This window comes from Phyllostomus discolor, chromosome 8 (genome assembly GCF_004126475.2).
Source record: "Phyllostomus discolor isolate MPI-MPIP mPhyDis1 chromosome 8, mPhyDis1.pri.v3, whole genome shotgun sequence".
Taxonomy (NCBI): domain Eukaryota; kingdom Metazoa; phylum Chordata; class Mammalia; order Chiroptera; family Phyllostomidae; genus Phyllostomus; species Phyllostomus discolor.
Genome location: NC_040910.2, coordinates 52,439,170 through 52,463,533, shown reverse-complemented (window position 1 = coordinate 52,463,533; position 24,364 = coordinate 52,439,170). Strand labels below are relative to the sequence as shown.

Genomic DNA, 24,364 nt, shown 5'->3' with positions numbered 1-24,364 from the left:
GTGATGAACTCAGGAGGGGCTCAGGCTCTGCTGTCATCACCGTTAATGACAGGGCCACCTAGCATTTGTATGTGCGCCAAATGAGAAAACTTATGTATAAGCGCCACTGTCCTTGGTGGCAGATGTTGAGCGTCCACTGTGTGTCATATCCTGCACTTGGGATGTGTGGTGTGATCTCATTTCAGACCTTTCTGTGAGGGACACCCTTGGTGTGGGCCCTTCTAAGGACCCACAGGGACCACAGTGACAACAGGTCTGCAAATCAAACAGGTGTGAGCACAATGCAGACAGTATTTGGGAACAGAAGACTGGATTTTGGTAATCAGAGAGAAAGAACAAGGAACCTTAATAGCAGAGACACACCTTCCCATACTGAGACAGGGGTCTCAAAAAACCTACACTGTGTCTCCTAGCTTGGATGACCTTGCCCATGAGAGTAGCCAACAGATGACTTCCTCTTTGCTGGGAGGTCTGTCCAGTCTTACCAAAAGGCCCAGTACATCTTATTTAATGTTCTTTGTTAGGCCATGAATGTGGTCAGGTCTGTGCATCATCTGGTGGGTGGCACAGTGGCAGAGCTTCTTGAGTGCTTATTTTAAAGATGAGCAAATACAGACACATCAGGGTGCAGGATGGTTTCCTAGCTGGGGTCCTACTTGGATAGTGATTCTTGACCTTGTCACCAGTATGCCAAAAGCACTACTGGATGGTCAATCATAATACATCATGTGCAACTCATTGCCCCAAGGCCAAAAATGTGAACCTAATAATACTTAGCCAAGTCATGCATTTGCTCGTGGGTGAGCAGGGCTGTGGGTGAGCAGGGCTGTGGGTAAGCAGAGCTGTGGGTGAGCAGGTGTGTCGGCCACAGCTCCACAGCGGTGGGAAGGCTGGCCACCTGTGATTATCCAGCAGCATTCTAGGAGCCGTAACAGAGCTACAAAAACCAATGTTCTCTGAGCTGGCGAGTTGTGGCACCATTCATTTCAGACGGATTGGACTTGGGTGGAGTGGGGTTTTCAACCCAAATGAGAGAGCTGTGTTACGATGGGAATTGCTGAGCCAGGCCCAGCGAGGCCAGCAGAGGCACCAAACTCCCAGCACAAACAGCCCTCACCCTTTCACGGCACCCAGTTCTGGGAGGTGGCCCCTACTCTCAACTGTAGAGCGTGGGAGAGTATTACACCTGGATCTGCTGTTTTGGCCCCTGACAAGTCACCCCTGGAAGAAATCCCTGCACCAATTCTCGCCATAGCAGTCAGGCCTCTGCAGGGCCGGACTGGGGCCCCAAAGGCGCTGGCAATGGTACTGGGCAGAAGAATCGAGACTTCTGAGTTTTATCGTTGTTAGTGTGCTGGGCTGGCAGAGCAAAACACCACAGACCTGGGTGGTTTAAACAATAGAGATTTATCATCTCCTCGTTCTGGAGGCTGGGACTTCAAGATCAAGGTGCCAGCCGGGTTGGTTTCTCCTGAGGCCTCTCTCCTTGGCTTTCAGATTTCTCCATGTGCTCTCATGGCCTTTCCTCCGAGCTTCTGCGTCCCCCGTGCCTCTTCCTCTTCTAGTCGGAGCACCAGTCGTTTTGGCTGAGGGCCCCACCCATATGACCTCATCTAACCCAATTATCTCTTGAAAGGCTCTTTCTTCCAGTACAGTCACATTTGACTTTTGGGACACAAGTTGGTTTATAATAACCACTCACTAACTGATTCCTTAATCTTTTTGAGGCTTCAGTTTGTCTTTCTAATAAAGGAGGTGAGAGAAGATCCCTAGAAAAACCAGTTGACTTCCTTGAGTGGCTGATGCAGGCCACAGACTTGGAGTTGGTTTTGTCTATCCAGTCACGGCAAGGCCAACGGCACTCAGGAAAGCTGGCGTCAGCCTCCTGAAGGCCAGGCCTCTTGCCTGTTCTGAGCCCTTCTGTCTGCTCTGGAGAGGGTCATGTTTTCTGATGGGAATCCCAGCTAATAATGGCCATTGTTATGATGGTGTCTAATATCTCACAAGCAGTTCCAGGGGGCAAGCCTTGCTGAGCACTTTCCATGAACTATTTAATTTTATTCACCTACTCAAGAGCCCTGAGATAGATACAACATCATAGCTGCCTTTGGCTTATCTGTTTGCCAGCTGACCTCATTGACCCCTGCATCCTCTAAGTCCATAATAGGAATGAAGATGTGCCCTGAGGGTCATGCTGTTGCTAAGGAATGGTCAGCTATTGTACTGTTGCTAAGGACCGTTGACCAGACAGCTTCAGTGCTGAGGATTCCTGGAGGTATGAATCCTCCAGGAATGCCTTATCCCAAAGGCATGAATTGTTAGAAGCTCAAAGGGCAGCAAGGTGAGGTATCTGGATTAAGGTCTGCAGTTTTAGAGCCCGTCCCCAGATTCCAGATCTCCCTGCGTGAGCTCATATAAGTTGGTCCATGCCTTCACTTAGCAGGACTGATTATTTATTCATTCATTCCAGAAATAGTTGTGCCATACCCAACATTCCTGAGACGCTGTCTTTGATATTGATCACACACGAGGACAGACAAATCCAGCACTGCCCTTTGGAGCTGATATTCTAACAGAGGAGACAGAGGTTAAACAAATTGTAGGGTTGTGTAATTACAGTCGTCACAAATGCTAAGGAGACAGGTAGGTGTTCTGTGCTGGACCCTTGTGGCTTTTACGAAGATTGCAAGATGCCCTTCAGCAATAACCATCAGAGAACTTTGAAGACACAAAGATTTATTACTTACAGGACTGAAATCACACAGTGCGGGGCCACACAGTGAGGTCACAGGTGGAGAAAGAGCACCTAGGGCTGGGTTCCACTTTTATTGGGGTCAAGGGTGAGGACCTAGGGTTCCACGAGCTCACTTTTTATTGCTGAATGTAAAACGTAAGAGAGGGAGAGAAAAAGGTGGCTCAAATGTCAGTTATCAAAATCAACCAAGATCTCTGAAACAACCCTCAGGGAGCGGAGGGGGCTGGCTCCTCATCCAGTCGAATGGCTGGCAATGTGTTTATCTGAGATAGGCTCCTGGAAAGGGGATGCCTCATAACCAAAGCTTAAGTGAGGCACTTGCCTTATACAAAACAGAAAACCACAGTAGGGAGCTGTGGAATGTAGGGGCGCTGGCCCGCAGCAGAGGGGACTGTCAGTGGGGATGAGGCTGGAAGAGGAAAAAGATCGGCCCCTCTATGCAGTGGGCTTCCATGTGAAATGTGTGACTTCCTGTGGGATGTGGTTGTGAGAATCGGGGAGCCATGGAAACGGAAAGGAGGCCTGAGTGCCTGGAGGTCAGGGAGCAGGAATGAGGGAGACGCACGGCAGGTGGCAGAGGGGAGCAGTGGGGCCCCTGGGAGCCACCGAGCTGTTCTAAGCAGGGGAGTGGCAGGTCAGGTGCTTTTTAAAGATGCCTCTGGCTTATAAGTAGAGAATGGGCTTCTCTGGACTCATGGGCTTGCTTCCATCTCATGGATACTGTGAATGACATTAACTGACAGGGTTCTCTCTTCCCTTTGAAGGGGATGAAGGCAAGAGTAGAGGCCAGAGACAGTGGTGCCTGGGAGAAGGGGAGGGAAGTGGGTGGGTTGTCGAGAGACGTGGGGGGTAAAGTCCACCAGGATGTGGGTGATGAGAGGAGGATGTTGAGGATGGTTCCCAGATTTCTGACTTGTATGACAGAATCGAGCAGGCATGAGCAGACTGCAGCTTGCAGGCCATACCCATCCCTCTGCCTGTGTTTGTAAATACAGTGTTATTGGGACACAGCCACGCCCAGTCACTGACTTGTCATCTGTGACTGCTTGCACACTACATGGCAGAGCTGAGTGCTTACGACAGAGGACACACGGCCCACAGAGCCTAAGATATTTACTGGCTGGCCTTTCATAGAGAGTTGGCTGCCCCGGGAGAGATGGCAGTGACTTTAGCTGACACAGGGAACAAGGGGGAGAGACAGCACATGTTTGGGTGGAGAGAGAAGAGGACAAGTTCCACTTAGGGGTCTCAGAGGTGCCAAGTGTAATTATCCAGTAGGCAGTTGGCTCTCTGGGTCTCTGGCAGAGAGCTCTGGGTGGAGAGGACGGCAGGGGCGCTTCGGGAGGGGATGAGGTCAGGAGCTGGGACCAGCCAAGCAGAGGGTGTGGTGAGACGAGGGCCCAGGAAGCAATCTGGGGAATTCTGATATTTTAGAGGCCCTGGACGCATCCTGCCAAGGGTCTGATTCTAAGAGCCCCCACTGGGGACCTCATGGGGAGCAGAGGCAGATTCTGCTGTGATACTCAGTGGGGGTCTGTGGGCCTTCCGGCTACCTAGGCTCTAGGTCCCCCGGGTGCCAGGACCTGATGTGTAAGAGCAGGCTGGGCAGATGCCGGCACACAGTAGGCTCTCAGTGATGCTGTTGAATCTGACTGTGTCCCAAGCAGGACCTCATGGCCAGGGAGAATTGGGACTGATGGCAATACGGTGGGACTGCTCCTCTCTATCCCCCTTTGGTGACCATGCCCACCTTTCTGTCTACAGCTGCGCCTGCACGGGGGTCGGAACCCCTACGAGGGCCGGGTGGAGGTGCTGGTGGAGAGGAACGGGTCCCTTGTATGGGGGACAGTGTGCGGCGATGGCTGGGGCATCGTGGAGGCCATGGTGGTCTGCAGGCAGCTGGGCCTGGGGTTCGCCAGCAACGCCTTCCAGGTGAGAGGTCCCGGGCTCAGGCCCCTCCATGTAGTCTGATCCTGCCCACCTCTATGCAGCCATCCTCCACCCACTGTCTTCTATGGATCTTCCCCAGCTGTCCAGGATGAGGAGAGCAAAGGGCTGGGGCCTAGGAGGCAGGAACTACATCCTGGCTTCAGTTCTGCCCCTCACGACTCTGAGTCCTTGGGTGGAGGTTACACACACACACACACACACACACACACCTCCACATTCCCTCGTTGCAGAATGAAGACCAGTTCACTCAGCTTTGTGCCCTGGGACTCATCCTAAGACAAGGGCTAATCTTGGGGTGTCCTGATGTGTCCTTTGCAGAGGGAAGCAGCTCAGTCCTACAGGGTAGTAGAGACCGCCCAGGCCAAGGCCCAACACACCATACACCTTAGCTTGCTCCCTTGGAGGCCCCTCTGGCCAGAACATGTTCACAGCATCAGGCCACGTTCCTGCATTCTCCCGCTGACCGGCTGCTACATTTCTAAGCCCATCCAGTACCTTTGTCACAGCAGCTGTGCCCTCCTCTCCCAGGTCCCTTCTTCAAAGGCAGCAACTCAGCTGAGGGCAGCCAAGCTTCTGCCCCCACTGAAAGGCAGAAGAGAAACAAGTAGCGTTTGGCTTCAGAAATTATTCCCTCTGCCCTGGCCAGTGTGGCTCAGTTGGTTGGGCATCATCCTGTGAACCAAAGGGTCATGGGTTCAATTCCCAGTCAGAGCACAAGCTTGTGTTGTGGGTTTGGTGTCAGGTCAAAGCACACAATGGAGGCAACTGATCAATATTTCTCTCCCCTCTCTCTCCCTCCCTTCCCCTCTCTCTGGAATTGGTGGGCATGTCCTCGGGTGAGGATAAAACAATTATTCCCTCTGGCCTCTGGACTGTGGGGGAACAGACACTCTCGGAGTAGAACAGGATCAGAAAGAGGCGGAGGGTAGGGGGTGGAGGGGAGGAAGAGACAGAAGGCTCAGAACCTACTCCCCACTATGCTCCCAACTGCCCACAGCACACCAACCTGGGGCAAAGCAGCCACCTTTCCAGGCCTCAGTTCCCTCCCTGTGGTGTGGACTGAATCCCAGGTCCACAGGATCTGGGCTCTAAACACCTTCCTCAGCTTCTCACAGAGCAAGAAAAGGGCTGGAGCACCTCACCCCCACCCCCACCCCGGGCCTTGCTTTGCTAACCCTGCCTCCAGCTCCTGTGCCCAGTTGGCCCTGCTTGGGAAGGGGGTTTCTAAGGGTGAGACCTGGAGGGACCCCGGCAGTGATGCTGGACCTCAGTGCCTGCCGGTGCAGGGTAAGCAGTGCATCACAAGCAGATGCTGCCCTGTGGCTGCTGGCACTGCTGCCCCCGCCCTCGGGGAGCCAGCCGCCCGGAGCACACGGTATCCCTGCCGATACTGCTTATGACAAGCCTCTCCATTTCTCTCCGGAGAGCAGAAAAACAGTGCTTACTACAGCATATTGGCTGCCCAGCAGTTTTTGTTCCTTGTCAGCCCATTCCTAAGGCATCTTGGTCTCAGCCGGGACTGTGCGATGGGCCCACAGCTGATGTCTGTCACTGAGGACAAGGCCTGTCCCTTCTCTAGGCCCCTGTGTTCTGCCTAGAGGTGAGGGATGTATAGTCAGATTCTCTAGGGAAACAACCAGTGGGATGTATGGATATCAAGTTAATTACTACCATATGTGAATAAATTTCATCTCTCGTGCCAATTCTGTTCACTTACTAGTGTCTTCCTGGAGCACTGTGTAGAGAAGGATTCTGAGGTCACATTCAGGCTCAGAAGAGAAGTGCTGTGTGTGATTAGTAATGTCTGCCCTGGTCTCATGATGAGCCAGTGGCAGTGTGGGCTGCAGGTGCCTGCCATTTCTGACCACAGCACTGAACAGCTGTTTGACCAAAGCAACCGTAGCGATGCTCCGTAGAGCGGCGGGGTGGGGGTGGGGGTCAACAGAACCCCATTCTCACAGTCAGAAGACCTGGATTCTCACTTGCTCTGCCACTAACAAACTGTACGACTTGGGTAAATGATTCTTTGTGCCTCAGCCGTCTCCATCTGCAAAATGGAATCATAAAACTTTGAGACTTTTGTGGAGCTGAACATTGGTAGAATATGAGAAAGTGACCACTCAAGGTGACATGCTGACCATTTCTTTTGTCGATTCTCCAGGAGACCTGGTATTGGCACGAAAACAGCAATGCCAACAAAGTGGTCATGAGCGGAGTGAAATGCTCGGGAACGGAGCTGTCCCTGGCACACTGTCGCCACGACGAGGATGTGGCCTGCCCCCAGGGCAGAATGCAATATGGGGCTGGAGTCGCCTGCTCAGAAAGTGAGAGTCCCAGGGGGTCGTGTCCACCCTCCCCACCAGGCTCCAGGAAGGGGCCAGAGCCCCCTGGTTATTCCTTCCTTGCTAGGCCCTGAGACCTCTGCCATGAGCCAAGCAAAGGGGGAGAGCAGAGGTTAATTCTCGTTAAGTTAGAAGTTGGGTGCAAACCACAAAAGGGATACCCCCAGCCCCAGCCACGGAACCATGCCTGATGGAGGCTGGGGTGGGGGTGAGGGTGGAAGAAAGCAGGAGAGCAACTGGGTGTCTGGGGGTCTTGGGTTCAAATCCCACAGTTGCTGTAGACTACTTAAGCGTTCTTGGGCAGGTTAGTGGGTGAGAACTCCTGTTCTTGGCAGTGAACAGTGAGAACACTTCCTCAGTGGACGGTTCTGAGGTGAGTGAGCCATGCAGCTCGTGTGGGCGCCCGGTGCACGCCAGCCTGCTTTCTCCCTGCCACTCTCCTCTGCAGACCGTTTTCTGTTTCAGGCCCTCGAGGCGATTTAGCTTCCTGGTAACCACCGGGCACTCTAGAGAAACTGAAAATACAGAAAGGGGGGCCTCACCAGGGCTCAGAATGGCCCAGCTGGTGAAGTTTCCCTCCCGGGCTGCTGCGAGAGGACCAGAGGATGGCCTGCGGGCTTGCTGCTTTCCTGACCCCCAAGCTCCAGGCAGCCCCCCCACCCCCACCCCTGGCCGTACAAAACCACTCGCTCGCGCATCAGGGAGGCAGGAGAGGCCCAGGGTTTGGACCAGGACCCTGAGACCAGACCCTGCCGGCCACTTACTGCTGATCTCAGCAAAGCTAGTTAACCACTGTGATCTGCAGCTATCGTCATTTCTAGAAACTGAACATTCAAGTATGACAATGACTGTATGCAGGTGCTCAGTAAACAATGGTGCCCTTTACCATCGTGGAGAACTAGGGAGAAGGTGAAACCTGGAGCTTAGCCAGGTCTATCCCCCCATCAGCCCCTTCTGGACTCATACAGCATCTCCTACCCCGTGAGGCAGGACTCCGGATGCCAGTGCTGGCTGCTGGGGCCAACACCCCAAGCTACTGCATCCTGTCTGAGAGGAGGGACAGGTTCCTCATCTTTACCAGCCCCCCCGGGGGAGATACACCCAGGCACAGAGAACCAGTCTCACTGCTCTCAGGGGCCTTTTCTTGGCTTATTAATTCATTATACTTGTAATAGACCATTCTTTCCAAAAGGATATTTAGATGACATAAACCTAAATAAAATTCAAGGTAGCATAAAATAAAAGCAGGTGAAAAGAAAGTAGATATAGCCAAAAAGTTAGTGGCTTCAAATGAATCCGAGAGAGGTGAATTAAAAATATGTACTATAGAGTCTCATACACTCACTACCGAGAGGTTGTAAATTTCACAATGAGTTTCCCAGCAGCCAAAGGAAAGAGGAAAACTGTTCATTAATATAATTCACAGTATCCATGAGATAGAAGCAAACCCATGAGTCAAGAGAAGCTTGAAGGAAATTTACTATGAGGACTGTGAGTTGCTGGATAAGCAATGCCCTGCACAGACTCCTCACGGCAGGCCAGAAATGAGCTTCAAGAGGCCATTGCCCAGAGAAACCCTTGTCTTAGGCTGATGGTGGCACTCAGAGTCTGCAGGGGGCAGTAGCCATTTGGGCCAGAAACACTGATGTGACTTAATGCTTTATTCAGACAAATAAAGTCTATTCTTTAGGCATCCCCTTGTAATTAATTACCTTTTCTGAACCAGCCTTTTCACTCGCCCCAAATCTGCAAGTTCTCCCCCATCTCTCTCTCGCTCATTGCTCCACATTCACTCCATCTTGATTTCTGCCTTAATGTGTTCTTTCAGCTCCTTCCACCACCCTCCACTCTACTGTCTCCGCCTGTGTTCCGTGCCCAGGTCCCACGCTGCCTCACCGCAGGCTCCTCACTGGGTCCCCGGTGATACGTGCCCCCAGCTCCCTCCCCTCCCTGAGCCAGAGCCAGCGCCTGCCTCCCACACGGGCTCCCTTCTGTTCAAGCCCTGCCCGGGCTCTCCCACAGCACTCAGTGACCCAGCTCACGCACCCAAACTCATTCCCTGCGGCCTTCTACCCCCTACCTTCCTACTGTCCTGACCACACGCCTTGCCCCCTTCACACCTCAGGGACCTGCCCTGTGCTACTTGTTTTGCCTGCAATGCTGTCTCTACCCCCACTCTAAACTCTGCTCATCCTCTGGGAACAGCTAGAAGGTGACTGCCTCCAAGGGAGTTTTCCTTGACTTCCCCAGACTGAGTACCCTCGTTATAATCCCCAACACATCCCCTATTTCTCCTTCAAGCTCTGGCCATAGTTGTGACCACTTAACACTGCTTCTGTCCCTCTCTCCTGCGAGAGAGTGAGGTCTGCCTTGTTTAGCAGTTCCATCGTAACGCTTGGCAAGTGGGTGCATGAAGGCGTGCCTCTGGTGGGCTTCTGGTGGATGTCCCGGAACTTAAGGAGGTCAGGGCTCCATCCCACAGCAGATGCTAAGAGCACAACCCCGGGGGCCAGCCAAGCACAGGCCCACTATGTTAAGTTTCTGATTTGGAGGCAGACCTGGCCTCCTCTCAGAAAGAGGTAAGCCGAGGGCTGACTAGTGTACAGACAATGAATAAGAGACTCTCAGCCCCTCTCTTAAAGTGCCCGAACATCCGGCATGCCTCCTGTGTGTGTGCTCCAAGAAGAAGGAGTTCCCAGCCCATGGGAGCCCCCAGTTCCTGTCTTCACTCCCAGCCCCACATCCACCTGTGTGCCCTTTCACATGCTCTTCCGAAATTTATAAGCAACTTGTCAGAAAATAAAGGTAGATGGACCTTGTAAATAATTCATATATAATATTTTTTTGTGAAATGGCACATACTAGAAATGTTCAATGGAATCTCCCTTATAAAGGGAAACTTACAGTTAGTCTTTTTGTAAAGAAGTGAATCCTAATACAACTTTACAGTAAATATAGATTGTAGCCATCAGTAATTTTTTAAACACCTGCTATATGCAACATGCTAATTGAGTAAATCCATCCCATTTAAAAGATGCCCTTTTAAAACTAAGCCCTAGAGCAAGTGTGAGTGGAAACCAGAAGAACCTGTTGGGTAATTCGAAATATAACGAGCATCAGAGCCCGGGAAATATGCAGCTTTTCCTCTCAGCAGTTTCACTGAAAGAAATATATTCCAAAGAAATCATTCAAGTTGTATACACAGACTTACTACAGGATGTTTACTGCAGCTTTATCTTCAACTGGGAAAAATTCCAAGCAACCAATATATCTAAAAAATATGGGGTAGGGTTGTGAATTAAATATTATGTAGCGATGTCATGAATGTTGTAATGGATATTTATTAACAAGGAAATACATCAAGATGTATTTGAAAGGGAAACAATATAAACAGACTACAAATCTACATACAGCATCACCCACATTGAAAAATAGATCTGTATCGCTCCCAGAAGAGTCAGCCCAAGGAATTAAGAGGATTCTCCTTCTGGGTGGAGAGAACATTGTTATTATTTGCCATTGTCCTTGTTATTCTTTGGTTTTTGTTATGGAAATCTCAAGCTGCTCGAAAGTAGTGAAGATGATAGAGCGAATCCTCATGTACCCACCACCTGGATCACACCATTTCCAGGGGACATGCAGAGAAGGGGGAGAGGAATTTGGGGTGGCGTCCCTGAAGGAAGGTGGCCTTGAGAGGGAGATCATGAGCCAATTCCAGAAGGCAGTGCCAGGCAGGGACAGGGGGTGGTGGCAGGGAAGTTTGCCCCAGTTCAGGGATCAGAAGTCAAGGTCTTGGGCAGGTATGAGGGGCCTCGAGTCTGGCCTGAGCACCGTGCTGCCCTCCACAGCCGCCCCCGACCTGGTCCTCAGTGCGGAGATCGTGCAGCAGACCACCTACCTGGAGGACCGGCCCATGTTCATGCTCCAGTGCGCCATGGAGGAGAGCTGCCTCTCGGCCTCGGCTGCCCAGACCGACCCCAGGACAGGCTACCGGCGGCTGCTGCGCTTTTCCTCCCAGATCCACAACAACGGCCAGTCCGACTTCCGGCCCAAGAATGGCCGCCACGCATGGATCTGGCATGACTGCCACAGGTAAGGCCTCCCTTCATCGTCCCCAAGCTGTCCCAGCCCAATGTCCTGCAGGGCCCAATGTCCTGATGGGACTGAGAATCACAGGGTCACTTACAGAGGCCCCACGGTCCAGGGGCAGGGTTTCCCTGAGCTAGAGGGAGTCTGTGAGCTGGCCCGCCCTTTTCCGCTGCAGCTGCCCTGGCCCCTCTCCCTCCCCGAGCCTAGGCTCTGTCCTGCCCGCATGCCTCTCACGTTAGGGAACAAACTTTGTCTGTGGTTTCCAAGTGTGACCACAGGAAATTTGTGCTCTGCAGGGAGCTTGGAAGTTCTGCAGTGATTGGACTCTGAGGTCATTTAAAAATATACTTTAAATACCAGGATATATTTAAAATATTTCTAGGAAGACAGTGGGTTTGGGGACGAGTGTTCTAGCCCCAAGAGTCATGAGGCCTGGTCTCTCGAGCGCATTGTGCCTCCAGGCAGCTGGGCCACATCACGCAGGACCTCTCATGTCCCTTCCAGGCCTCAGTTTGTGGGTCTGATCCCAGGGCTATAAATCCTGGGCAGGAACAGAGTGAAATCCCAGAGCCAGCCCCAGCTGGAGCCAACAGAAGCCACCCCCTTCATCTCCAGCCTTCCCATTTGTTCTTTGCCTGGATTCCTACTCTAATCCAGAATGTGTGGCCCCTGCTTCTTCACCTTTTCCTGCCCAGACCTGAGCCAGAAACAGAAGCAAGCACACTCTTGCAAGGGATGGGAGGAGGCCCCTGCCATTTGACACTGCGGCTGCAGCCCCCCCAGGGTCCACGGAGCTGGCCCAGTGGATGCCCGTCCCTGTGCTCAGACCCCCAGCTGCACACCAGAGCTTTTGCACTTGGTCCAGCTTCTCAAAGCGAAGCCATGGGCTGGTGCACCTGCTGTCAGCCGGCACCCCAGGGCCTGGGGCTGGCTTCACGTTAGAGTTGGTGATTTAACAGGGTCACCAGGTACTTGTGTGACTATCATAGTCTGAGACACCCAAGTCTAGCTCATCTCTTGGCCTCCCCCCAGCTCAAAAATTCAGGGGTCACTGTTAGGGGCATAAGAACGAACATTTCTTGATGTCTTCTGAGTGCCAGACACCCTCACTTTTGTGGGTGAGGAAGCGGAGGCTTGGTTTTCGGTGGGGAAGCTGACTCAGGCCTGTCTGAGCCCCCAGTGTGCGCTCTTTCTGCTGCCTCCACTGACCCTCCATCACAAACCTCTCCGGCTGCCCTATCACGGGACAGCTGATGGCCTCGACACAGTTGACTCAGTTTGGGGGTACACTTGTTCAACTCGTTTCAAAAGACAGGACTGTGGTAGAACTTAAGGGTGCTGAGTTTCCTTTATAATACTCTCTGTGTTTTCTGAAAGTCCTCGTTAGCCAAAAAATTTTTGCTCTTTGTGCAGAAGCATGTCGGTTTTCTGCAAGGTGGAAGTCAGGGATAAAAGGGAAGTCGTGACCACATTGGTGCCTGGCTTCCTTGGGTGGCATGTGGCTGCCTGGGCCCTCAGGGGCTGCCACCATCAGAGCGTCTATAAGGAGAAGGTAATTGCGTCTCTGCCCCACACTAGACGGTCCACCCAGACATTACTTGGCAGGAGTTTCTGTGTGACATACACTTGCTCTGCCACAAATGGGCTGTCCTCTGAGAATACACATGGTGACATTAGGGAAGCTTCTTCGGATTGCCCGCCCCTGCTTTTCCTGTGGCCTATTTCATTTCTTGGCTTACAGATGTTCCGGTAAATGGTGTGGGAGGGCTGTGTGGGAAGGAGTATGTGGCTGAGCATGTGTCCCTTCAGACCTCCCCTGCTGGTCTGTAACTGAGGACCTGTGACCCTAGCGTCCCAGGGAGCATGAAAGCCCCCACCCCCAGCCTCCAGAGCCCTGGGGACTTCTCAGGGCTCTGTGGGAGGACCTTCCAACAGGATGCCTGGCCCCAAAACTCTATTGGGTATCTTTGGAGTCTGATGAAAGCTGGCCCTTCCTCCACTCAAAAAAAAATTTTTTTCTGGGATATTTAACATCCTGATTCAGCAGATTCTGAGAACCCTGGCTCAGATTAGTGCAAATGAGGAAAACTATCCCCCTCCCAGTGTAATTGGTGCTACAATGAGAAACAGAGCTATGTTCTTTGAAAGCCCAAAGAGACACAGAGATTGACCGCCTCAGCTGTCTCCTTGCCACGCAGGCGAGGACAGGCTCTGCGTCATTCTCTCTCATATTCGTTATCCTCGGTGGATGATCTCGATGAGGTCCGCCTCTGCTTCTTGTGTCCCTGGGGAGAGGTGCCAAACCTGGCCAGAGAAAGGCAAGAGGCTTGAGGGTACGCCAGACTCTCAGGTACACCAGACCTGTGTACCTAGCGCATCACGCCCCAGCTTTGACGGGCCAGATGAAGCCGGGCACAGACGCACACCAGCACACAGAGTGGTGTCACAGGGCTGGCCCGCCCACCTTGCAGCCTCTGGGAGAGCGGCTGGGAGCTGGAGCAGCAGGGAGGTGGACGTCCATCCAGCCCAGTGCCAGCCATCCGAGTCAGGGAGGGCTTCACTACAAAGGGGAGGCTTTTGTTCGCTTTGCCCTGCCTGCCCGCTGTGCAGAGCAGTCCCCGTGTTGGGTGGAAGCCCCAGAAATGTGATGTGGCCTCTGTGAGTCAAGTGCAGGCCCTTGTCACACATGTGGGCCTTTGTTCCAGCTGGGGCGCTGCCCAGCACCTCGGGGAGGCAGGATGGAGTGAGCAGAAGGGCCCCTGCCCATGTGGCAGTGCCTCCTGAGCTTGGGGCACGCCCTGCCACGGGGACCGGAGCACTGTCCCACCAGAGCTGAGCACCGGCCGGGACCTCCATCCCAGGGGCACAGGGGGCAGGGGGTGGGGGCAGGCGTGGGAAAGACGGCGAGTGAAACATCTCCTCTACAACATGCACTGATTCTCGGGCTGGAAGTTCTGTTTGGGTCCCCAGTGACCTAGGCTAGCAAAGGATATACTCAAGCCTCTTGCCTTTCTCTGGTCTGGTTTTGTCTGTCGTGGAGTGTGCGTCTCTCACCGTCTTCCTCCACGAGTACCGTGTCCTCGCGTGCTGGGCTCTGGAATCTTTCGGACTAAGTCCTTCCCTTGTCCAGATCACAATGAATGACCTCCTTCAAGTGTCAGTCTCCTCAGTGCTCTGGCGTTTCTCCCCCAGTGAAGCGGTCCTATCTCTCCCCCATGGGTCAGTCCCCCTCCTAAACATCCAAAGGTCCAGACACCGCATCCTTCAGAGAGGAGGTGTACCCTCGTCACCAGGACGTGTGTCCCACCTTCTCTGGGGTGGAAGGGTGGAGTGGTGCGGGGACAGGGGTGGCTGGCAGTGTGCCCCTGGGCTCTGCGGCCAGCCGGCTGGGAGGGAGACGTGGCGGGGGGGTGATGCCGCACACACTGGAGAGGGAAGCAGGGAGACCCCAGGACTGCCCCTAGCGAGAACCGGGAGGCTCCAACCAGCCGTTTCACTCCCGGTGTTCGCAGGGGAAAACTGAGGTGCTGCAGCGACTCTTAAATCAAGTTTGCAGGAAGCAGGGGGAGCGGGAGGAGGTCAGCCCCACAGCAGCTTGCCTGTGGCCTCCGTCTGCGTTGTGTTTGGACAAGGGAACATAAACCTATTTCTCTTCGGTCTCTCCAGCTGGTAAACATGGTAACAGAAGCTGTTCTCTGAAGGATGCAGACATGGTTTAGGCAATGAGTCAGACCTCATTCCTCATCTTGCTCCTTCCAGAAACCAGGAGACTCAACATCATCGCTTCAGCTGCCACAAAACGCATCCTTATGAATGTTCCCGGGGGGCCCCCGGCTCAGCATCGTTTTACCCAGAAACCTGAGAGAGCTGGAAAAAGCCCAGTGTAGGAGCTTATGTCATTATTTTAGCCAAGGCAAACATGGGAGGAAGAGGAAAAGAACTTCTAATTTCCTCTCTGAAAACCTACCCTTTCCATTCATTTCCCTCTTCCCTCCGTCCTGCTGCGAATGCCAGCAGAGGGAGCCTGAGGCAACCACGGGAGGCCTGGGGAGCGAGGAAGCTACCCTGGGCCTGGGGATAATCGTAGGAGTGGTAGTGGTGGCAGTAGTAATGAAAACACTCCTCCTGTTACTACAGGGAGGGTTAGTAATAAGGAGAGAGCTGACAGGTACCGCGGACCCCTCTGTAACAAGCCCTGTCGTAGGTATTTCTGTAGTTTCTCCTACTACATCATTCCCTCTTCCCTGAGGTGACAACTCAGGTCACATATAAACAAAACAAGTGGTTCTGCTCCCCTGCCAAGGTACCCTGCCTTCCGTTTTCCCCATTTTCCACATGTGCCCTGTAACGAGAGAGACAGGTGTGATCTGTAGGTGCGGACTTGTGACGGACTTGTTGCAGCCCAGGACGGCCCGCCAGCCCAGCACCTCGGGGGCCCCACAGCAGCCAGGTGCCCCTGTGTATTCTGAGCCCAATGTATCACTTCCCCAGGATCTGCTGGGTTCTCTCTGCCCCCCGCCCCACCCAGTGTAGAGACCACGGTCATATAAACAGTGCAAACAGTCGATCAGCTGGGTTGCACAAGTGCTCCGCCGCTTCACCCCTTCCCACAGGCCTCCAGAGCTGTCCTCCCTGCCTTTCCCATCTGCTCCGTGCAAGGAGCACAGACTTCCTGCTGCTCACGCGGCTGTGGCTGACACCCCCACCCTCGTCTCCCCATCTGTTCCGGCCTCCTGCCTGCCTGTCCCTGGGTCACGCCTGGTGCCAGCTCTTCAGCCTCTCCCCCTACTCCATAGACACTCCCTGTTCCCTCCTCCTTCCCTCTCTACGACATTCCCACTTTAAAAAGTTTTCCAAAGACGTCGGTGAGAGGGCTGTGAGAGCCATTGCAGCAGCAGGAGAGTCAGTGGAAGTACTCGGTACAGATATCGGTGACTTGTGGTGCGGACTGTGTGCCAGGCCCTGTGCCCATCCCTGCAGCCCCCACCCCACCCTGCCTTCTGCACGGTGTTGTTCCCATGTAGCCCACCAGGGAGCCAAGGCTGAGGAAGGCGGGCCACTGCCCCACTCTGGAGCCCACATAAGCACCGTGGTACCACCTCATTTGTCACCCCCTCCTCTCCCACCGGCCACCCCTTTGGACTGCGTGACTCAAGGTGTCCCCAGAAGCCAGTTGCCATCCAGGCAGTGGCTTGCAGGCGGCAGCTGCTGCCCACACTGACCCGTGGCCCTGCCTCTCACCGCAGGCACTACCACAGCATGGAAGTGTTCACCTACTATGATCTCCTGAACCTCAATGGCACCAAGGTGGCAGAGGGCCACAAGGCCAGCTTCTGCTTGGAGGACACCGAATGTGAAGGAGGTATCTTTGTGGGGAGTGCTGGGGGGCTGCAGAGGGACTCGGATGCCCTAACGGCAGTGCCCACCCAGCCCAGAGCCCAGGTCTGATGCTGGATGCTGCCACTGCTGACTCTCCAATGTGACCTTTTTCTGTGGGAGTTTCCGTGGTCACACTCAGGGCTGAGGGAGTGGGCAAGGCCTGGATCCCCCAAGAGTTATGTTGACGGGGACCAGTGGGGCCACACAGCCTCCCTGGTAAGGCCTAAACCCTTGGAGCAGACACAGCCTCCCTCTCTGGCTGCCACAGCCATTCTTCTTATATCCCAAGGCCAAGTGCCCCTGCCCCTCAGGCTCTTACCCTTCAAGTTCAAGCTCAAGCAGCCCCTCTGCAGTTCCCAGACTCTCTCTGCCCCACCCCCAGGCAGAGGCAGCACTCTGCTCACAGTGCCCCGCCTGCTCTGTGATCACCTGTGGGCACACCTGTCATCCTCACAAGACTGGGGTCCCTCGAGGGAAGACAGGGTTTTTCTCAGTATGCCCAGTGCTTAGAGTAGTGCTCAACACTGCTTAGAGTGGCAGCCTCTCAGTAAATGTGACGGCCACTGTCTGCCATGAAACCTCACAGAAAATAGGTTTTGAGCACCTTCTATGGGTGATACAGGTGGCTGGCCTGGTCAGGTCAGGCCAAAAACCAGACCCGATCTCAGATCCAAGTGTTGATTGTCCAGAGAGAGATGAGATAAACCCACATGAAGCTAAACAAATAATGCCAGAGCTTTCTCAGATAAGCATGTGTTTCATTCTCAGGCTAATGATTCCTCAGAAGGGCCAGGTAGGCCGGAGTAGTCAAGGAAGGCTTCGTGGAGGAGGGGACCGTGGCTGGGTCTGAAAGGAGGGCTGGGATGTGGGTAGAAAATCGAGCCAGGGAGAGAGGATCAGACACCACATAACAAACATAGTAGCTGCCGAGCCCTCATCAACCTGAGGTGGGGGGGGCTTGGGGAAGGAAGAGAGACACTGAGGGTGGGTCTGGGGATGTCACCCACCAGCAGGGCTGTTTGGGGTCCTTTGTGGGAGCACGGCACAGAGGGCAGAAGCACCATATGTGCGTGGTGACTGGGACTCCTTCTGCGTCTGCCTGCAGACGTCCAGAAGAATTATGAGTGTGCCAACTTCGGCGAGCAGGGCATCACCATGGGCTGCTGGGACGTGTACCGCCACGACATCGACTGCCAGTGGGTGGACATCACCGATGTGCCTCCGGGGGAATACCTGTTCCAGGTGAGGGGTGTGGGGAGGAGTTCCAGGCCCCAGCTGATGGGAGGAGGGGGTCTCTTTCCCAGCGACGGGGAGGCAGCTCCCTTTCTGTGGGTGCCCAAGCCCAGGACATGTGCGTGGAGGCCAGGTTGTCTGAAGGGTCCTGCCCCAGAGGCCCGTGCGGTCGCTCAGGAAGCCTGAATCCGTGAGGCACACAGGCTGAGGCTGGGGCTGGGGCAGGTGGACTGCAGACCTCCTGAGACAGTGGCACTCAATGCACTTAAGCTCTGGTGATCTCAGATCAAAGGCATCTATGGCCAGATTTGTCCTCAGGCCAGGAATTGGTCCCACAGACTCAAAGGCCACCTGCACCTTTTGCTTCCTTCAGAGTTATGCCCTCGCCATCCCCACCAGGATTGCTCCCGCCACCCTCGCCCTGCCTTGACCTGTGCCATTGAGGCTGAAAGCAATCTCAAAAAAAGCAGTTGCTCACACGTGTCCATGCTTTGCCTCTCCCCAAAATGTTTGCCTCATAAAAGAGGGTCTGCAGAGGGGTCAATTCTCAAAGCCGAGAACTGGATCAATAGTGGTAGAATGTCTGGCACCAGAGTCCACCTGTCCAGTGATGGTGTGGGGCACTGGCCAGGGCCTCCGCGCACCGTGTCTGAGTGGAAGGCCAGCCCTTAGGAGGAACCAGGGAGCCTCGGCATCCCACCATCCTGCAAGTGGTCCCTGCCTGGTGGGGAAGATGGGGGCGCACAGGTGCACGTGCACCTGCAGAGGTTCCCTCGCACGCTCTCCTTTTTCTCACATCCCCACCCATCTTGCTTTCCAGCCTGCCCCATGGGTGGCAAAGTAAGCGACCAGAAATGTGTCGTTGTGTCTTGAAGGGCTTTCCAAGGGGCCCTTCAGCCAGCCCTGGGCCTGGCCCACGGTCCCTACGCTATAGACAGCCCTGGGATGAACCGACACCTGCAGAGAAGTGACCACAGAAGGGCTTTAAAAGCTCCCCTGGGCAATTTCAGAGGCTAAAAATCAGACAGCCAAGCACTTTTCCACCCACAAAGGCAAAACCGCAGACTTGGAGAGGCCCAACCAAAGAGCAGAGTGCTCTGCATTTTAAAAAATGAACATCTGTGTCACCGTGCATGTACCCAGTGGAGGGTGCCTTGCATTTGAGGCTGCCAGTCACTTGGCTGGGCGAATGTGTGTCATAGTGTATTGTGTGCTGACAAACGCCACCTATAGAGTGACTGTAGTGCATTGAGAACTGCTGGCAGGCCAGGCCCTGTGGAGCCCTGCTCCACTGCTGTCTCATGTCGCCAGTGGTGGCCAGGCAAACCCAGGTCACACCACACATTAACTCATTATGGGCAAGTGAATGCCTCTGATTAATGAAAAAGAAAATTTCCCTCAGGGTAGACACAGAACTGTAGTTGGGTGGGAGCCCCGGCCCTCTGCATTCCCACATGGACCCCGTGCAGACATCAGTAACTCTGCACCTGGCCAGGAAAGCCAGGCCAGGACCACATGGCTGCAGGCAGAGGGCCCTGTGGGCCAAGGCTCAGAGGCCGGAGCCACAAACCATAGGTCCTCGTGAGATTTAGAATTATAGAGTAAAAGTCAGATGGATAGTGGAAACCACACCTCTCAGCCCCCATCCCCAGCCCCGAGCTGGTCCAACTGGCCCTGGTGGCCCCTGAGAGGAGCCCAAGCTACACCTGCTCCCTAGGGGCGCAGCTATGGGGGCGTGGGGCAGGGAGCAGCACAGGCCTCAGGGCGGCGGGCCGTTTGCACGGCACTCTGAGCCGTGCACAGGCTGGGGGCAGGGGACAAGGCACAGCAAAGGCTATTGGGTAGAAAAGAGATAAAAGAAATGGAAGGCCATCTCGAAGTGGGACAGTTACCAGCCTTGGCAGAAGAGACAGAGTCGAAGTGGGACACAGCCTAGGGCAGGTGTGGCTAGCAGGGGCAGACTCTGTCCCAGAAGGTGACACCAGGCTGCGGCTGTGCCAGCTCTGCCTCCCCCAGCATCTCTGGGAGCCCAGCCAGCCCGCCAAAGGGTCATGCCTAAGCCCTCCTGGGGTCTTTGGGGATGAGACCTAGAACCTTACCTGGCAGGGCATTGCTCCCGTGCCCCACAGGCCCAAGGCAGTATGGTCCCCTCACACCCTGCCACACCCTCAAGGAAAAATCTGACACCCGTCCCCCATACTCTCCCACAGCCCAGGTGCAGATTCTGTCTCTTCCCCTTCCCCTTCCCTTTTGCCTTTCTGCTGGGTTCCTCACCTCCAATCTCCCTTTTCTGTCCACCCACAGAAACCTTCTCTCCATGATGACCCTCCCTAGTCCTGCTCTTTTGGGCCCCGCCCCTTTAGCTGGGGCTATCAGAAGAAGGGGTGCAAGGGGGTGCAGTCTCAGCAGAGCCCAGGCCCTTGGACTGGTGGAGCAGGGAGGGCTCAGGGGAAGCCCAGAGCAACACCAAGCCCCAGACAGCAGGAGGGACTGTTCCAAGTCACCCCACCAAGAGCAGCGTCCAGGCTCCACCACTCAGGGCAGCCCTTCCCCCACTTCCCACAGTGCCCGTCCTTGTCCCCACCCTTTCCCTTCATGTCCTGCTCCCCAGCTCCCTTCTGTTCCTCCCACAGTCTGTCCTGTGTGCCTCCCCCACCCCCAGGCCCTGATTCCTGCCTCTCTACCGACTGCTGGCCTCCCAGGGCAGCCAGGAGAGGAGAGTCCTTCCTGAAGGCTGCCTCTGGTGCAGGTTGGGTGAATTCCACTGAGACAAACAGCAGTGCATGGATGCCTCGCTCCTCTGCCTCCTGGACCTCTCAGCTCTGGCCAGTCCTGTCCCTGCTTCATTGGAGCACTGGAGGCAGGACTGGGCCCGGCTGGGCCCTGGGCCTGGGGTGGCAGTTGGCAGAGGCACGACTCTGCAGCCAGTCTGACCTGACTGTCCCCCAGGTTGTCATTAACCCCAACTATGAGGTTGCGGAGTCTGACTACACCAACAACATCATGAAGTGCAGGACCCGCTATGATGGCCACCGCATCTGGATGTACAACTGCCACATAGGTAAGCCCCCCAGGCAAGCACAGCAGCCAGGGTGGACCCCAGGCCTGCCAGGGCTCCCTGCAGCACACCGTGCAGGAGACAGGCAAGGGCCTCCCTCCTTTCTCAAAGGGCCAGAGCAGCTTCCTAGTCTGGGCCCAGAGCTCGGGGAACACAGCCAGGCTCACATGCCCATGCACAGGGAGGACGCTGCAGATATGCAGACCTAGGAGCAGATTGGGCTTTTGCAGCCAGCTCTGGCCAAGGTGGGGGGGACAGAACCGGTGGCCCAGCACACACACCAAAGCTATTTAAAGGTAGGAGCTGAGGCCACTGCCTCATCATGCACGTGGCCTCAAAACTGTGGGCGTCAGCCATTTGCGGCTCGGTGTATCATTTTTCCTGTGTTGAGAACTAGAGGCTGGTGAGCCAATGTGGCTTCTGATCACCAGAAAAGAAACTTTTCCTTATGCTGTGCAGCTGGGGGCACAAAAGGGGAAGCAGAGCTTTTCCCTCTGCGGGAAAAGCGATGGCCCTCACTCTTGGTGACTATTCACTGCTCTGCTCAACTGGCAGAGTGCCTGACCCGTGCCCAGCCCCAGGGGCTGCCCCGGTGACCTCACAAAGAGGTGGCCCCAGCAGACCACCTGCTGAGGGTGGTGGCTCCAGGACCCTGAGGCCAACTGCCACAGCCAGGGTGGGGGGCCTGAGCCTCTGGTTGCTAAACTCTGTCTCCCTGATGCCTGCCCCTCAGGTGGTTCCTTCAGTGAAGAGACAGAGAAGAAGTTTGAACACTTCAGTGGACTTCTAAATAACCAGCTGTCCACGCGGTAGGGCTGCTTCTGTGTCGCCTCCCGCCTCCGGGCCACAGCACATCTTTCCCAGCTGCAGTCTGACCGACGGACCACCACGCTCCGACTCACCCAGTCCAGCCCCCGCTCCGCCCGGACACTCTTCGGCCACGGCCAAACTCAGGGGGAGGGGTGTTCCCAACATTTGCAGGGGCTGCTGTCCAGAGTGAGGCTTGTCCCCAAGCCCGTGGGAGAAGTGCCACCAGCCATCTCGTCCAGGACCCCAGGTTGTCATCAACTTGTCCCATCCGAGCCATAGTCCCCCAAGTCTGACACCACACTGCTCACACTGCACCACTAATATGGGGCCATTTTCTCCTCAGGTGCCTTGTTGGCGATCCAGCTTATCAACCTGAGGGGGGCTGAATCCCACTTCCCCTCTCTTAGGTCATTTCCAGCCAACTTGAAAGCCTAGAATGCTCTTCAGGAAACAAACCGCCTCTACCCACCTCCATTCTATTCACGAATAGAAATAATGCTGCCATGTGTTTTCTGAGCGGTGAGCTCAGGGTGGGTGCTTCTGCCCCCAGATCTTTGTGGTTCCATATACATTTTTGGAATATCTGGTCTAGTTCTGTGAAATACATCATTGGTATCTCGACAGGAATTGCATTGAATCTATAGATTGCTTTGGGTGATATGGACATTTTAATGATATTAATTCTTCCTATCCATGAACACGGTATGTATCTTCTTATTGGAGATACCACTTATTTGTATCTTCTTCAATTTCTTTCTCCAGTGTCTTATAATTTTCCTAGTACAGGTCTTTTACACCCTTGGTTAAATTTACTCCTAGGTACCTCATTTTTTTATTACAATAGTAAATGGAATTTTCTTATTTTACTTTCTGACAGTTCATTATTGGTGTATAGAGATGCCATTGAGCTTTCCATCTGGCCGCAGCCATCAAGTAAGCCGAGTCAGGTGCTTACAAGTACATCCAGGGCTGTGGAGGAAGAAGCAGTCTGATGTGATGTGCTTTCTTCTCAGGGTGCGCTGCTGGCGTGCCGCCAGTTCTCTGTGCTCCACGGGCCGCCCACCCCACTGGGCCCAGGGAAGTGCACAGGCTGGGATACAAGGCCAAGCACAGTTAGGTCACGTATTGGATTTGTGTGCGCCGTGATGGCTGCAAACACTCTGTTCCTAAGGGTGCAACCTATAAGAAGCCTGTCTACCATGGTGCTTACCAGCTAACGTTTGCCCAAAGGCTTCAGTCTGTTGAGGAGGAGCAAGCAAGCTGGGCTCCACTGTGGGGCTCCGAGAGTCCTGAATTCTCATTGGGTTGGTGAAGAATCCACATACAGATTCTTTGAGGTTACCCTCAATGATCCATTCCATAAGGCTATTGGAAGTAATCTTGACACCAAACTGGTCCACAAGCACAGGGAGACGTGAGAGCTAATACCTGTGGGCCTGAAGAGCCGTGGCCTTGGAAAGGGCCACGAGTCCCACCACAATACTGGTGGTTCTTGCCGTGCAGCTTGGAGGAGGCGCAGTGCTCTCCGGCTCCACCGTTACTGCTAATATAAGTAATGTTTGTAAAATCCTTACCTAATAAACAATTTAGGATAGTCAAAAATGTCATAAATTTCTGAGTATTGATTTTGTATCCTGCTACTTTGCCAAATTCATGTATTAGGCCTAGTAGTTTTTTGGTTGGTGGAATCTTTAAGGTACTCTATATACAGTATCATGTCATCTGCAAATAATGGCAGTTTTACTTCTTCCTTTCCAGTCAGCTGCCTTCTATTTCTTTTTGTCTGATTGCTGTGGCCAGGACTTTCAGTAGTGCTATGTTGAATAAGAGAGGTGAATGTAGACATCCCTGTCGTCTTCCCTATCTTAAGGGAAACACTTGTAGTTTTTGCCCATTGAGTATGATGCTGGCAGTAGGTTTGTCATATATGGCCTTATTATGTTGAGGTATGTTCCCTCTATTCCCACTTTGCTGAGTTTTTATCATAAATGGGTGCTGGATTTTTATCAAATGCTTCTTCTGCCTCTATATGATCATGCGGTTTCTATCCTGCTGTTATCTCCATGGACTTTGAAACAAATAGTAATAGTATTTATATTGGCAGTCTAGGCCTTTGAAAATATAGCTCAAAAGGAAAACTCACCCACCTGTGTAAGTGACTCCCGTTTCTGTTGTTGACTCTGCGGGTACTGTTAACGGTGCTATAACCGGGGCCCTGGGTGACGAGGACACTCACTGAACACCGTGTGTCATCGCGGATACTTACACATACTTGAAACTTGGAATAAAAGGTGTATGATACGTGTCTGTGTTTCATTTGGATCTCTGCACCCAGCCCCGAGCAGCAGAGTTCCCATCTCATCAGCCTAAGGGAGCCCCGGCCTCACAGGCCCACTTCTGCAAGCTGGGGTCCAGTGTGGCCATAGCAGGCCTCCTTCCATACACCCCCACAGGGGCAACTCCTGCCCCTTGAGAACAGTCTAAGGAGGTCACAAAACTCAACAAAAATATAAGTCATAGGCTTTCTGGAGCTCTTGCTTTTTACTGAAACTTGTCAGGAGGCACAGCAGTTGTGTCAGGACTAGAGAGACAGAGTTTTCAACTGTCCCAGGGGATCGCTACAAGGCAGGGCCTGGGCTGGCCCTGAGGGTCAGGGTGGTGCCGCGGGGCATGCACGTCTGTAGGGCTTCAGAGCCCTCCCTGCCCAGTGAGGGCAGGCGGCCAAGCCAGCCACTCTCACCCAGCCCC

General features: G+C 54.0%; 1 protein-coding gene and 1 pseudogene across 2 annotated transcripts in view; both read left to right on the top strand.

Moving 5' to 3' along the window:
• Positions 1–23,917, top strand: part of LOXL2 (lysyl oxidase like 2) — a 100,616-nt gene extending 76,699 nt beyond the window's left edge. For both annotated transcript variants that reach the window (XM_036032684.1, XM_036032683.1), the window contains exons 8-14: positions 4,520–4,687; positions 6,867–7,029; positions 10,896–11,139; positions 16,383–16,498; positions 17,621–17,757; positions 20,698–20,809; positions 21,540–23,917. In XM_036032684.1, the coding sequence (XP_035888577.1) occupies positions 4,520–4,687; positions 6,867–7,029; positions 10,896–11,139; positions 16,383–16,498; positions 17,621–17,757; positions 20,698–20,809; positions 21,540–21,619 (1,020 nt within the window). In that variant the 3' untranslated portion in view covers positions 21,620–23,917. The remainder of the gene's footprint in view (positions 1–4,519; positions 4,688–6,866; positions 7,030–10,895; positions 11,140–16,382; positions 16,499–17,620; positions 17,758–20,697; positions 20,810–21,539) is intronic.
• On the top strand, positions 22,120–23,917 carry LOC114503749 (annotated as a pseudogene).
• Positions 23,918–24,364: the final 447 nt, after the last annotated feature.